The sequence below is a fragment of the Balaenoptera borealis genome, assembly GCF_965194805.1.
Source record: "Balaenoptera borealis genome assembly, chromosome: 5".
Taxonomy (NCBI): Eukaryota; Metazoa; Chordata; class Mammalia; order Artiodactyla; family Balaenopteridae; genus Balaenoptera; species Balaenoptera borealis.
The window spans coordinates 94,522,123-94,538,070 of NC_138862.1; the positions used below are offsets into that span (position 1 = coordinate 94,522,123).

Below are 15,948 nucleotides of genomic sequence, written 5' to 3' on the forward strand. Positions count from 1 at the left end.
AAGAATAATTAACATAATTGTCACCTATGATTACCACTTGTCTAGGGATGGTTTATTTTCAATTTTGGTGTCTCATTCACCAGCATTAATCAATAGGACTCTAGCCACCATTTTGAGTAAACATCTTGGATACTGTAACCTTATTCCATTTTAATCCTTGGTATCTTTATAAAATCCAATACATCCTGCCTTAAAGAGTTAACTGATTCACTGCTCCCCCAAAATACCACTTTTGATATGCTGCCTGCAAAAATAACCTATCAGTGGATAAATCGTTTACATTCCTTGGTGTTCACTGTTTTCTCTTTTTTCTTAACACTGAAAAAGGGGAAAAAATTAACTCTGACATAGCAACAAGTGAAAATAGAACAGATATACACTGTATAGATTCTTATCAATTATCAATCACATTAGCGGTCTGGAATATTAGACTGAATCATATAAAATTTCTACTACTCAACTGTTTTTGACCTGAAGAAAACAGCAGTTTTCTATGGACCTACCCAATATGATGAATCAACCCTACAGGTAATTTCTGAGCATCATTTTAAGTTTCAGGTTCTCCTCACACACCAAAGCTTTACCAGCTATTAACAGCAGTAACCTGGACACACTCTCCCTTATTTTCTTATTTAGAACTGGTTACCGCTAGTGAGGAGCTCACTGAAGATAAACATATACAAGGGTGGTGAGCAGGAAGGAAATGGAAATAAAGGGACACAGATAACCTACCAAGTGGATCATGCTCCTTTAAAGAAGGGCCATGAACTTATCTCAAGTGCTATCCTTTTCCTCAGATGTGCTCAATGAGCTTGTAACATAGTCTTAAAATAAGAGCATGTCTTGAACCTTTCTTCTTCAAAAGTAAATGGGTTGAGAGCTATGATAAAAATCTAGTACTAAAAGCATTCTTCTGATCTATCATTTCCTGCTTCTTCCCACTCCAAAAGCAAAACAAAAATACCCCAGTAGTAAATAAGTGAACAGATGAATGAATAAAGAAATAATTCTAAATTTTAAAGGTCCATTCATAGTATTAGTGATGACAAATATGGCAGATCATGAAAGCCAGGTATTCAAAGTGGGGGAGGCAGGGGAGAGAATTCGCAGAATTTTAAAACACAAGGGATAAAGAAAAGTATAAAACAGAAGAAAAAGAGAAGAACGAATGAGAATCCTAATTTCTGGGTACAAAACATCCCACAGATTACCAAGTTCAGACAACCAAAGTTCTGAAAGCTTAAGTAATAAAGCCTAATATATAAAAGATTACTAGTATCTCCCATTCCAACTAAAAGTAGCATGACTGCAGAATGGTAACCAACTGGCCCTGAAATTATTTAAAATAAATGGTGCAGAAAACAGGCATTTATCCAACTGCAGAATCAGGCAAAGCAGTAGAAAGTCTTACTGATTCTACAACGCATGTATCCTTACTACCAAAAAGATAACCTTTCTTCTATAAAATACTAATATAGTAGAGACTTATCAAACATTAATAGAGACATTTTTGCCCTTATGCATGATATTTGAGATGCGTTGAGTTCACTAAATCCAGAGACTGAAATCTGTGGAGAATAATACTTCACAGACACGGAATCTTCAATAAAAAGGAAACACAGTTTCAAATCGAATACTGTCTGCCATCGAATTTGAGCTACCCTCTTGTGGACAACAGTGTGAATAGTAAATATTAATAGTGTCAGTGTGTTTCAAAAAATAAAATAACGTGATAGCTGAAGAATTAAAGCACCAACAACCATTTTAATTTAAGTAACACATGATTCTAAACCCGAGTTTTCAAAAGACAGTGATATCTTATGGAGTTCCTTGGGGCAACATTCCAGCAAAAAAAAGAAAAAAAAAAATCTTCCTGAAAGACTAAATATTATTCTTTTTAATGTGCTTGGCAATATACTTAAATAGTTTTGAGGAACTCAGTGAACCTAAAATATGGCAGTTTCTCCATCCCTCTTCATTTTAAGGAGCTTACTGTTCCATATAATAATTTGTGTCTTTTCAAATAATAGGGAAAAAGAGGTCAATGTAAGTTCACCATGTGAATTAAGCACAGCAGTAACAAATGCATTTATGAAAATCTTTTAAAAATTGTTTGTAGACCTAGTTCTTCCCTCTCACTTCCTCATGTTGCTCTCTTGGGGTAGATCTAATAAGCCTAGGAAGCAAGATCTGAGCATTTACTAGAAATGCCATCAATATTCTTTTTTATTATATATAAATGTAAAGTTAAGAGTGAACTTCCTTTTTTGACTTCGGAAAGAGCTGACTGCATTTTAAAGTAACCTCAGTGAATAGACTTGAGGACACGGGGAGGGGGAAGGGTAAGCTGGGACGAAGTGAGAGAGTGGCATGGACGTATATACACTACCAAATGTAGAACAGATAGCTAGTGGGAAGCAGCTGCATAGCACAGGGAGATCAGCTCAGGGCTTTGTGACCACCTAGAGGGGTGGGAGGGAGAAGCAAGAGGGAGGGGATATGGGGATATATGTATATGTATAGCTGATTCACTTTGTTATACAACAGAAACTAACAAAACATTGTAAAGAAATTATACTCCAATAAAGATGTTAAAAAAAATAAAAATAAAAATAAAAGGATGCAAACTACTTCAAAGGATGTGGAAAGATACAAACTATTTCCGAGGGAGTAGACTTTGAGACGGCTAAAGGGAGAGAGACTACCTTTCTACATGTCTGTATTTTTTTCATTGTCAAAATAAGTAAATATTACTTCTATAATTTAAATAAATCTAAACTAAAAACAAACAAACAAACAAAAAGTAACCTCAGTTTGTTAGAGGACCTAAAAATAATCATGACATTTGATTAAAGCAGGCTGCTTTTAACAAAGGCACACTAACCCAAGGGTAGAGGTAAACCCCTTTCTTGTTCTCAACTTCCAAGTTAAAGTTTGAAAAGGAAATTTTTTTTTTCTAAATTTCCAGTTTTTAAGCATACCAAAACTCTAAAACATCACTTTAACAACTGCAGAGCACTATTCAAAAACCCAATACTTCAATCTAGTGTATTGCTAATGCTACTGAAGTTCTGTGTAAGGCTTCATTTTTAATTTGCTTATCAAATCTACACTGGCAGTGAATGTTCTAACTCAGCACAGGAGGAAGACATAAGCTTCAGGAAAGCCCGAAGGGGAAAGAGTAAGAGTTTTATTTACATGGAGATTTGGTCAAAGTGGAGCTGCCCAAAGTGGAGCCACCAATAAAAGGGCTCATGGACCACAACAGGGCAAAAGGGTTGTGCCCTACTCCTCAGGAAAATGCTGACTGAGTGGGTGGAATGCAATCTATGAAAATGGAACCATGAAACCTCTCTGCTTTTCTTCCTCTTGTTTTTGCCAAATTATCTTTATTCCACATTCCATCGAATCTTCCCTGTCCACCACATTTCCTCCTTTCATTCTACTTGTTTTCCTTTTTGCCACTTCCTTTTGTTTCAATGTGCCATTCCTCTGAGGTCCTTCTCCTCTCACTCCCACCTCCTCATTTTTCAGTTTTCCGGATATCACAATTCCCTTCTGTGCCTGGAGCAAATCATCCCCACCACTATCACCTGCTCTTTCCTGCCCCTTTTCTGAGCTCAACACCTGCGTGGAAAGCTCCATTCTTCTGATGCAGCTGGGAAGTAGCAGCTACAATCGGGGGTGGTGGGGCACGAGGCACATATAAGAATGCAAACTCAGCACCAGAAGACAATAAGAGGAGATTTCATGGTCAACTACAGCGACATTTACACTCTTTACTTTGTAAATCCTAAATCGCAAGCAATGAGCTAGTATCACTGCTGTCTCTCATGGACCTTACCCATTTTACCCTTGTGTTCTCTACTCAATCCTTAATAGAATTTCAAGGTCTCATTATAGTACCAAAGATTGGAACAGCGTGATATAATCGGCTGCACTGTGGTGTGTATGGTTGGGCAAATTAAGTTGAAAATAAAAGCCAATGTTGGTCAGAGCAGAAAGGATGGCCTGTAATTAGCATATCTGCAATACTGCCTATAATCATCACGTTACAAGAAACTGGTCCTGTAAAACCAGAAATTCGATACCCTGCCTCTTCATACAGCACTTACATACAGGAATCCTAGAGGACCATTCCACAGGAGATGTAGCGACAAAATCAATGTTGACATAACAGCTGGAAAGTTGCCAAAATTCCATCACAAATGCCGAGACTATTTCAGATGGAGTATTAATAGGCATGGTCCCCGACTCCACACACCATGTGGTGGCCAGCCTCTGAGATAACCCCTCCCCTACCTCACCCTACCATCATCCCACCTCGGGGTAGACGCATTCCACACCGTATCAGTAGGTACAATATGCGACCAACAGAATGTGGACGTGTATGACTTCTGAGGTATAAGGAAGAACTGTGAAAGAGCTTGAAATTTAGTGGCTTTCCTAGCAAGCTTATCCGTCTGGGTTAACTTACGGCCCTATGGCAAGTAATATGAGTGTTAGCAAAATACAGAGAAGTAGTGGCTTGCCCAAGTCATCTCCAGCTACTCCTCCTTTTGCAGCACTTCTAACACCTAGCAAAGTAATTTAAAGCCGTGTGTTGAGAAGGTTCAGACACAGAATCAAGCTGGCCCACTAGGCTCTACTCCTCAGCCTCACAAGAGAATCCAGCCCAGAGAAGAGGCAGAGGAGAGGTAAGGAGGGAACTGAATTTTATTCTTGCCCAGGATTTACCAGGCTGTTGGTGGTAAACGGTCACGGTCTTTTCTTGGGACTGGATGCCCCTCTGACTCCCCTCTTATCTCAAATCCTTGGCACTGAAAGTTACTCAGCATCGACTCAGAACACAGGAGGCCCTGTCCTGCAGCACTCCAGGGGGTGCGCTCCCAGGCCGGGGGTTCTGTTAACATGACCCACATGAGGCAGTTCTCTTAAGCAGAAAAATGCCATGGTCTTTCTTTACCCATATTCTTTAACATTTCTGAAGCACTTAGTGCCTCTAAAATTGTATTAAGAACTCATGACAGCCTTCTGAAATAGGTGCTATTAATGGTCCCCATTTTATACAGACATGAAGAAACTGAAGCTTCGAGAGATTAACTATCTTGCCCAAAGGCCCAAGGTTCACAAGGGGCAGAGGTGGGACTAAACCCAGATCTGCAAGGTCCTGACTAGTATGTTATTTTGCTTCTAAGTATGGCACATTTGTGATGATGCCCTTTGGCCCAGTTAAATTCAGAATTCAACTTAGCTAAATGAGAGAATAACATGTAGAAGTTTCAATTCAATAAAATTGAAGGTTATATATGTACCAGAAACAAACCATGTCATCACTTATACCTGCTGTTTAAAGGGTTCTTTGGGATGACATGTATTTTACCCACATGGGTTCTGATGTCATCTAAATGCCTCTATGATCAGTTCCCAAGAAAGCAAAAAAGGCAGAGAAAATAATATGGGTTCACAGAGTTAAGTACTACATATGGTAGAAACTAATCAAAATTCTGCCCTCAATCTTCTGGTGAACACTCACTGCAAGAGAAAACTCAAAAAGATTTTTGCATGTTGTTTGTCTTTTTATACGTAAGTGAAAAATGGGAAGCTTCAAGTATGATTTAATGGGTTACGACTTCTTAAACTGACATGACAAAAATATCTCATCCTGTCTGTTGAAAGAAACATGTAGTTAACATCTTTAAAACGTTCCAGATTGCAACAGAAATACAGGGGGGAAGGGCAAAAGGCAAAAAGATAAGCGATGGAACTTGATAAAGACAACTATACACTCTACTCATTAGCAAAAATTTGGGCCACCACATTTTCCTCTTTGTCGAGCCGCAGATTTTGCCTTTGTATCAGGAAAGTCAATGCCTCTGGAAGGAAAAAAAATATCAGCACACTGGGGTCTCACTGAAAAAGCTATTCACTGCTGGCTTTCTCCAGCTCTGGCCCGCAGAGGATAGTGCCCAGGTCAGAAAGCACATGTCAGCGAGCAGCACCCTCCTCCTGAGAACAGCCTTCTGTCCCCAGGCCTCCCTCCCTTCCAGCCCACACGGAGGCAGTTGTTGCAAGGCCTGGAAACCTGCTCAGACCTCTCCCAGCATCACTCAGGGGCCTTCGAGACTAGGGGATGGATCTGGCAATCTACGTCTGAAATGGAAGTAAGGGTGTTAATTGCCCAGTTTCCTGCCAAAATGAGTGTATCTTGCATTTTGATCCAGGGGTCCACATTGTCTCTTTAAAAAAATAAAAGTCATTTGGGTTTGTTTGGACTATTTTCACTTTTCAGACTGTACTTGGCAGAAGAATGGGTAAATTCCACTGACTTGAGCTCATTTTTTTTTTTCATGTTTTCTTGATATTTTTGTCATGCACAGGATTCATATGCAGCTGCAGACAGGTGAAAACACATGGGATTTATCATCAGCAAAGACTTGAGATGAAGCAATAATGAAAATCCAACTACAAACTGTACATTTTCAAATGCAGTGTGGAAAGCACCCACACCGGGAGAAAGGACCCCTGCCCCCCTGCACAAGTAAACTCTCTTCCAAAACACCCAGTCTGAGTATGCCTAGGAGGTATGTGCTCACGAGAGAAAAAGGCTGCAGGTGAAAGAAGAAATGAGCCACTTATGAAGTGTGAAAGCCCCACTAAACACCTTATTTTAAACAGAAAAGCACCAGGGTTATCTCTTATGGGGAGCCAGGACCAAAAGAGATTCCAAAAGAAAATCGGCCTCGACTCCTCACATTCCAGACCTTATTAACATGAGGCTTGTCCTTCCAAACAAAGGAAACGACTGTCAGCCCTCCACAGGTGGATGCAGCCACCCCTCCCAGAGCCAAGCCACCCAGCCAGAGGTAGCCTCCAAGAACCCACAACTGCTCACAATCTCAGACCTCCGGAGGAAAAGGCCCACCCTCACTACAGCAATTCTTACCTGCAGCATGAATAAACTTTCATGCTAATTTCAGTAAACAGATATTGGGGTCAGATTCTGGTTTCTGACCAGTAATAGCAAAATGTAGAAAGAGAAAAAATGTCAGGGGGGGCCATCTGAGAAGACATCAGAACACAAAAACCTGGTAATAAGGAATACTACTACTGGGGGTCAGAAGGAGAAAAGCACAAGAATAACGCTTTTGTCACTGGCTTTCAATGTTACAATCAGAAACTATCATTCTATGTGATGGAATTTTATCAACAGTGTAACTGAATCTCTGGATTGTCAACAATTCCAAAGGTCAAATGCCAAAAGTATGCTGTATCTTCATCTTCTTCTATATTTGGAATTCTTACCATTTTGTCCCAATGTTTTCCCATACGGCACTGTAAGTTCTAGAGGTCTTCACATAAACTACTACTTACACGTTAGCAACATAAAAGGGACTCTCCCACCTCCCGTATATGCTTATCATGATACAGGTACTACAAAAGGAATAAGCTTCAACTTAAAACGAGTGTTTTAACTGAACACCTCCCATACCCCTCATTTAAAAATCTTCCTTCAAAATTGCTTGGCATTCACGGGGCCAGTGGTTTTCAAATGTTACTGTGCCTGATTACCACCTGGAGAGCTCAACAAAACACAGGTTGCTGGGTCCCACCTCCACCAACTGCAATCCAGCAGGTGTGGGGCAGGCCAGGAGGGCACATGTCTTACAAGCTCCTAGATGGCGATGAAGCTGTGGCCTGGGACTGAAGAGCCAGAGTCCAGGTGAGGGTGAGGAAAGCTTTGTGGATGACAGGTGCCCATATCTCCCGCCCCAAGCACAGCAGCACCAACTCTATCTGCTGTTACAACGCCTGCATGCATGTGTGCGTGCGTAGGTGTGTGTGAGAGAGAGAAAGAGAGAGAGAGGTGGTGGTAGGGGAGGAAGGATACTGTATTTCATTGGGGATCCACATGAGATTTTTTGAAAAAGGAAGATCTGCTCATTGATAAGATTTTGAAAATCACTAACTTTAACTCACCTGTTCATTTTACTGAAAGGGAAACTGAGGCCTAGTGAAATGACTTGTTATGTATCACATAATCTAAAACACAAACAACTGTTATCTTACAAATCCATTAAGGTTTTAAAATGTTCAAGTAATGAGTGAAAAAGATAAACCCAGAGATGAGGTAAAGGTCAGCAGTATCAACTGCACACACAAAATACTTTCACACACACACACACACAAAAGGTGTTTGGAGATTGTGACTTATAAACACTCTTGATGTTCTTTCTTTCTCTCCTTCCCCCACCCAACCCAACCCAATATGAAGTCTTTTCATATTATCAGACAGTGGATCCTCACCAAAGTTTTCATTTTTCACTCTGGCTTCACATAATTATTTCTAAAACAGTACTAGCAGATAACCTAACTCTCCTTTCTGAGGATATATCAATATGACACAGGGACTACAGCGCTGGTTGAAAACTAGGGGATTTCAGTTACAAAACTGTATCCTCTGAATAACTTCCTTGACATCATATGCTTCGGTTTTTACCAAGGATAAAATGGAAGGATGAAACTTCCCTCTCACTCAGTGAAGAGCAACAGAAACTTCTGTAGCCTCTGTGATAAAAGGAACATGACAATCTTAACTTGGTTTGGGCCACAGAAGAGGCTCAAGGCCCAGCTCTTCTTGCACAACATTCTGCACACAAGGACAAATTCTGTCATCCTGTCCTTGAACAACTATGAACATGGTGCTCAGGCACTGATCTAAAATCAAATGCTAGTTAAGGGAAAGAAAGAGAAGGGAAATTTTCTTGAAATATTTTCCCCTAATCAATCTGCCATTATTATGCCTTGGCGAGACAGACAGGCTTCACAGAAAGAGATGGCATTTGAGCTGGCTCCTGAGGGACTGAGTTGGAGTGTGCAAGGCAGAGGAACTGGAAGGAAAAGCCAAGAAGAGAAGATGAGGCGTATTCTTGAAATAGGGCAAAACTTTGGGCAGCTGGTGGGGAAATCTAAAGTACTTGGGAAGGTGAGCATCAAGCAGCTTAGACTTTATACTCTGGACAATGGGGACCACCATGGAGGTTCCTTAAGGAGGGGAACAGCATGTTCAGATCTGGTGTAGCTGCGGCCGTAATCAGAGGATGGGATGGAGAGGAAGATGGATAATCCCATTTCTTAAAACATAAGGTGGTCCTTCTCAGACTGAGCTTAGGGAATCCTAACTCAGGTTTCTAAAAAATGTATGAGGAGATGCCAAAGACAGAGTTCATTAGAAAGGATGCCCCAAGAGGGTATCCAGAGTTCTTGCTCACTGGGAACTTTAAGTGTCCCTGATGGGGTGATGAGAAGATGTGTGAAATCTGGCACCTCTGGGTAGGCAGCATATTTTTACCTCAGTAGCAATCTCTCTCAGAGAGCCTGGATGCAACTTTCAGAGGTAGAGGTCCAGGAATACAGGGTTGAGCTTTCAAAATGAAGACGGGTTTAAGCAGAAGGAAGCCACTGCTGGCTTACAGGGGAAGGAGTTGCAGGGCGAGGGCATGAAGGCAAGAGAGACGGCATCGGATGGGGGGGAGGGGGAGAAGGGGGCGCAGGGGCATATAGAGATACTTGTTTTGAGAAGGGCATATATCTTGATGAGAGTTGATCCTAAGATTACAGGGGGGAGATGATAAGAATATTCAAGTAACAAGGGTGACCATTATACTGAGGTGTTAAGAACCGAGATAGACTACTTTTAATATTTAATATTGGGAATTAAAATATCCATTTTACAGATGAGGATACAGAGATTCAGGGAATACTAAAAGCAAATAGTCAGCAAGTGACAAAACCTGCTTCTAAGCCAAGTGTGTCTGATACCAAAGCCCCAACTGTTCTCTGCCCACATCACACCATCAACTCCAAGGAGTACAAGAAAACTGGAATCCTACATTTCCCTGATGGTACTATAGACTTTGTCCTGCCTAAGCTGTTTTCCTGAAGGTACCAGCAGTAAATGAAAGGAGGGGTTGGCTGCAGAGCAGATGGCTTGTTTTCGAGAACAGGGCAGTTAAGAACACAGGGTTCATCCCACAAATATTTACTAAGTACACACTATGTGCCACACACAGTCCTAGGAGGTGGGGAGAGGGTGGTGAGCTAAAGTTCCTACCTCACATCGTATACAAACTAGCAAACCACACCTTCTGTGACCATCCTTCATATCAGAACAGTAGTTCTCTATCTTGCTGGCCATCATTCTCAGTGGAAGTTTAATAAAAAACATGAAGCCAGATCAAGTGAAGAGATTCTGGTTTAGCAGGTCTGAAATGAGGGTTAGGGGTCTGCATTTTTTGGAAGTTCCACCAGTGTTTCTGAAGTACAAACAAGAGAACCAAGATTCCAGAGAGTAATTAATCAATCTCCATCTTTTTAATATATTTATTTGTTTAGATTAACATAATTTGTTTGCTTATCACAGGACCAGGTACAAATTTGAAGTTTGCCCTTTTCCTTTTACATTTGTATTTTCTAAGTGGTAGAAAGGCAGTAAGTAATTCAAGTAGATTCCCTCAAAAACTAGGGAATTCTGAGATTAAAAGTTGGCCTCCTCTGGCAAATGTGGGCATCTTAAGTAGAATGTAGAAAAATACCACAACCTGTACGTCATGGTTAAGTATAAACCCTAATCTTGTGCGAACGACATATGAATGTAAACAGATCAACATACTAGAATTAACTGTAGCTTCATATTAATCAGATGGCACTGTAAACTCAAGAATTATTTGAGAAACTTACTTCCTGGGTACAGAAGTCAGTTGCAGTACATTCAAGCAAAAAGATACCCTGGGAGAATGTTGCCATTTACGTACGAGAAGGCAGAAGAAGCCTTCTGGGATCCTTTCAGCCAACAATCACATTCTGAGGCAGACGGGGCTGAACCATTATGAACAACATAATGGACTCCAGGAACAAGAGGTGCTTTTGTTCACCTATTCCACCTGATTCAGGTTTTCCTCTTTGCTTCGACAACCTGGAGGCTCAAAGCCAAATAGATGGCCTACATCAAGCAACTCTTCGGGATTCTTTACGTACAAACTTACTCGTGTCTTCATCTTATTTGTCCTCAGTTTCCTCAGATATTTATTTTTTTATAGATTACTTTTCAGAGCAGTTTTAATTGCAGAGCAAAACTGAGCAGATGCAAAGAAGGCCCTTATATACACCCCACCCACCACATGCACGGAGCCTGCCCCACCTATCATGTCCATGCCAGAGCAGTACATTTGTTACAACTGATGAACCTACACTGACATGCCACCATTATAAGTCCATAGTTTACGTTAGGGTGTATGTAACTCTTGGTGTTGTACACTGTATGGGTTTTGACCAATGTATGTGATATGTACCAACCATTACAGTATCAGACAGAGTAGTTTCACTGCCCTAAAAACCCTCTGTGCTCTGCCTGTTCACTCCTCACTCCCCCAACCCCTGACATCTATGAATCTTTTCACTGCCTCCATAGTTTTGCCTTTTCCTATTGGATAGCTGGAATCATACAGTATGTAGCCTTTTCAGACTGGCTTGTTTCACTTAGTAACATGTATTTAAGGTGGCTCCATGTCTTTTATAGCTAGATAGCTCAATTCTTTTTAGTGCTGAGTAATACTCCATGTGTGGATGAACCAGTTTATTTATCCATTTACTTACTGAAGGACATCTTCGTTGCTTCCAAGTTTTGGTGATTATGAATAAAGCTGCTCCAAACATCCATGTGTATTTTTTTGTCAGGATGTAAGTTTTCAATTCATGTCAGCAAATGGTTATTTTTTTATCCAACATGTAAACCCCCTCAGATCCTTATTGGAATGTGCTAGAGTACATAAAATAATACTCCATCTGATTCTATATTTCATGGCTAAACCATGTGGAGAAGAGCACTTGGAGTGATTTTGAGTAGGCAAATACTGTGATGAGAAAAGGAACAATACACCAAGTTTGAACTGAAGGTGAAATAAAAATATTTTCTAAATCTTTTCATTGTGAAACACACACTTCCAGAAGCCCATAGCGAAAAAAGATCTCACTGTTACCAACACAATAACATGTTTTCTACACAACAGCAAAGAGCTTAAGGTGTTCAGAATAATTATACTCTCTGTCATAATGTAAAATGCCAAAATGCTTGTAAACATACGTACATTAGCAAACATTTCAGCGTTGATTTCAATGCAAATCCATTTCTTCTCTTACAGCTATGAGAGAATATTAAAATATAGGGCAGCTTACACATTTAGGTATATGTAAAAGGAAATAATTGCATATATAAGGAAGGTTTACTTTTGCCAGGTAATTCATAACTACACTAATTTTGTATGCTAATTTCAACCCTGCTTCATCTTATTTCCCTTCTCTTATTGTCTCTCTGCCTCTTAGATCTTACTCAAATTTATTTTATCTGCCTCTATTATATTTATCTATTTCATCTGCCTTAAATCTTTTTTGATGCAAGGCAGAACAAAAAGTATTAAAGAATGAATCAAGTAATCAAGGTAGTTCAAACTTCATAAGCTCTCTGAAGACAGCTTATACATTCTTTTTCTCTTTTCTGTAGACTAAAATTCTCCTTAGGAAAACCTATTTCTAATTTTTTTGTGTGTGAATTCTCTCTTAAATGCCCATGATTTAAAATTAAAACTTGCTAATAACTGAATTTCAAACTTAGAAATTATAGTATTATTTGACTAAAAATCATTTTATGTGGCAGACACAGCACTTTCCACTAGGAGCTGTTTAAAAGCCTCTTAAATCTTGGGTCACTCTTATATACTTGTTTATGTTTTGTTTAATAATTATAATAATAATGCATGGTAATTAAATAAAACTTGGAAAATACAGAAAAGAATAAATAACAAAATTAAAAGCACCTATAATATATCTCAGAGAAATTACTGTTCACTTTTCACTGTATCTTACTATTACTCTTTTTCGCGCTACAGTTCACTCATGTGAACAACACGGGAGGAAATGTTGATGCCAGTGTCTCGTTTTACCTAATTTTCCTCTGCCCTGACAGAGGCCAGTCTTCCCTACACAATCAACCATACACTAATTCTGTCTTTTTCATTCACAAACACAATGCCGGTTTCTACCTGGATGAGGTCCAATAAGGAAGGAGTGTATTTAATAGTGTTATAATCCGTTCTTACCTTGTCTTTCACATGTCTTTGTTTATTTCTATCTGTTATCTCACCTAGCTTATCAAAATGTTCTTCTTTTGCTTCCCTTAAGTCAGCCTTCTACATATGCCTATATAAAAAGCTTCTGTTTTTAACTCCTGTGGCATAAGAACAGGTTGTGTCTAAGTCTTACCTAAAAGCTTCATTTAAAGCACATGCACCTTCTTCCCAAATTAATTGATCTACAGCCACAAGACTAATCTACAAAGAAACAAATGCCCTTTTGAATTGATGTCTCTCTATCTATGTGGTACCCCTAATTCTTCCTTCTCATCCTTGGTCTATGAATACTTCATTCAGGATGCCAAAGGTGGCATTGAAAACAATAACTGATGAGGGAGACAGAAATATATTCCATTACATGATGATAAATTTCACTACAGTATGGAAGTAATTACATCTGGTTTGATCAGGTATAATTATTTTGAGATTTAAACTAGCCCTACACGTCTTAGAAAGTTTACCTGTTTTACTTAGGATCTCTTCCACATTTGTCTACTTAGAATGAAACAACGGAAGTAAGCTAACGTGAAAACACTTTCAGGTACTTGTTACTGAGATTAAGTAGAACATGACACAGTACGTGTGACCGAAGAAGTAACACTTCTGCCATGAAGTAGTAATAGAAAAGAGCTGATATAATATCCTGTCCTTGCTAAGCAAAAGATAAGAGAAGGTCTACCCTATCACTCCTAGCAGAAAGACCAAGTGCCATGCAACACCTTGACATAAAACTCGGCGTTTCACGGCAAACGTCTTCGGACATTACCTTGCAAGTCTGCGTCACTTGACTTCGGACTGCTTCTTGCTCGCCGCTCTGTTTTCTTAACGCCCGGCCCACCGCCGCCACCTCCCCCGCCTCCGCTGCCACCACCACTGTGGCCCTTCCCGTAGCCATTGTACACGGTTGTGCAGTTGCTCTTGTAGATCGAAGAAGGAGGGCTGTTGAGGCGATTCTGGCGGTCAATCTGGCGGTCTTTCAGCTTTTTGTGCGGAGGCTTGCTGTACTGGTCTTCTCGGGTGATATAACTCGACATTCCATAGAGTGGTATAATTTCTAAAATGATGATTATGACAAATGCAAGCTCAGTCTACGTTTCCAATAACAAATTATTACAGGGTCAAATGACCTGACGCCTGAAGGAAGAAGTTTAACATATTACTAAATACAGTATAAAAGCGATACACATAGTATACATGTTTAAAATATTCCCATTCATTTCTAACCAATAAAGGAATAATTAATCATTAAAAAACTATACTGTATGTTCAGAAATGTTCCAGAAATTATGGGAAATACTGAAGAAGGGTAACTGTCCACCAAGAGTTCATATTTCAGTTGAATAGATAACTAAGCTTGATTTTGCCTGTCGGTTGTTTTTAGTAGTTGCAACATACAAAAAAAGTTAGAATTAACAAATAAAATACCCCCTTAAGTAATGTGTTCTTAGAATCAAGATACTTGAAAGTATGCTTATCCTTACAGACAGAATAGCATTTCTATCAGAAAGTATATAGCAACTAGAATATAAGGAGTTATTTGTGCCATCTAGAAGAGCCAACATTTGAACAAAACCTACTAAAATGAAGAGATGAGAAATTTCCATTAAAAATAATCAAAGCTCACAGAATCAGGGGAAATGTTCAAGGAGATCTTGTAGTGATAAATATAAGCCACCTCTGCAACCTGGTGGCAAGCATAATAATCTACAGTCATAAACTAGTATTTTGGGGTAATCAGGAGGCAAGACAAACTGACTAGTAGAATGTCACCTGGCTTCACTATCCATATTTTTACATGGCTCAAAAGAAAATGGGAGCCTGCAAAATAATCTCATGATCTTAGGGGAAAACATTTATTTTAAATTTAAATTTTTTAAGCAATTAAAAGTTCTATTTAGACATTAATAAAAATGGTAATGTATAACACAGACACTGGGTCCTTACATGTTTATAAGAAAAAAGGCCCCACATGCACAGAGTGACCATATAAATTACCATCCAAATCTGAGTATTTCTGAGAGTGATTAGGGAGCATTTCTAATTATTTCTCTTGACACGAGACCTAAACCAGTACTGTCCTAGGCACACCAGGAATGTATGGTCACCCTATATAACTTAATGACTAATGTTCCAATTGTTCAATGGTAAAGCTCCACTTTTCATTTTCTTTCTGTTCACATAGCTTGAGGAAGACCTTTAAAAAGCAAATCTTTACAAGATAACCAATCTGCACTAGAGAAACACAATCCTATTCAAAAAGTGCATGCCCAAATAAATTATGTCTAAACATACAAAAAGAATGGTAAAAAGGCTTTAAATATCACAATGCATTACACTTGAGACTTAAAATATTCACCATGGGTACTGATAGAATAATATTTTAAAATGTCAAGAACTTTTTAAACTCACATGGTTTGGGAAATTAAATGTTTAAATTGCTTTTAGGTGTATGCACACTGAGAACTAAGGTAAGACAATATATAAAAGGCTTTTTATTTATAAAGCAAAGGATTTTTGTTTTCTGCTTTCTTTAATTTGGAATCAATGAAGGCACTTTTATTTTACATTATTGCTCTGTGTTATTTTAATGAAATTAAACCAAAATACCCTATTCAATGAAGACAGTATAATTTCTCTTTTTGCTTAATTCTAATGATGACTTCAATCGTACTGTTGTGTAAAATTACAGAGGACACCATTCACAAAACAGTAACTGCGTGGCATCCTACTAAAAGACTGCTGAAATAAGGCTGGTCAGACA

General features: G+C 39.1%; 1 protein-coding gene across 4 annotated transcripts in view; it reads right to left on the reverse strand.

Annotated features, from left to right (window-relative positions):
- Window positions 1-15,948, reverse strand: part of FNDC3B (fibronectin type III domain containing 3B) — a 350,826-nt gene that overhangs the window by 126,888 nt on the left and 207,990 nt on the right. For all 4 annotated transcript variants that reach the window (XM_082393898.1, XM_082393896.1, XM_082393895.1 and 1 more), the window contains one exon: window positions 13,954-14,241. In XM_082393898.1, coding sequence (XP_082250024.1) covers window positions 13,954-14,241 — 288 coding nt within the window. The remainder of the gene's footprint in view (window positions 1-13,953; window positions 14,242-15,948) is intronic.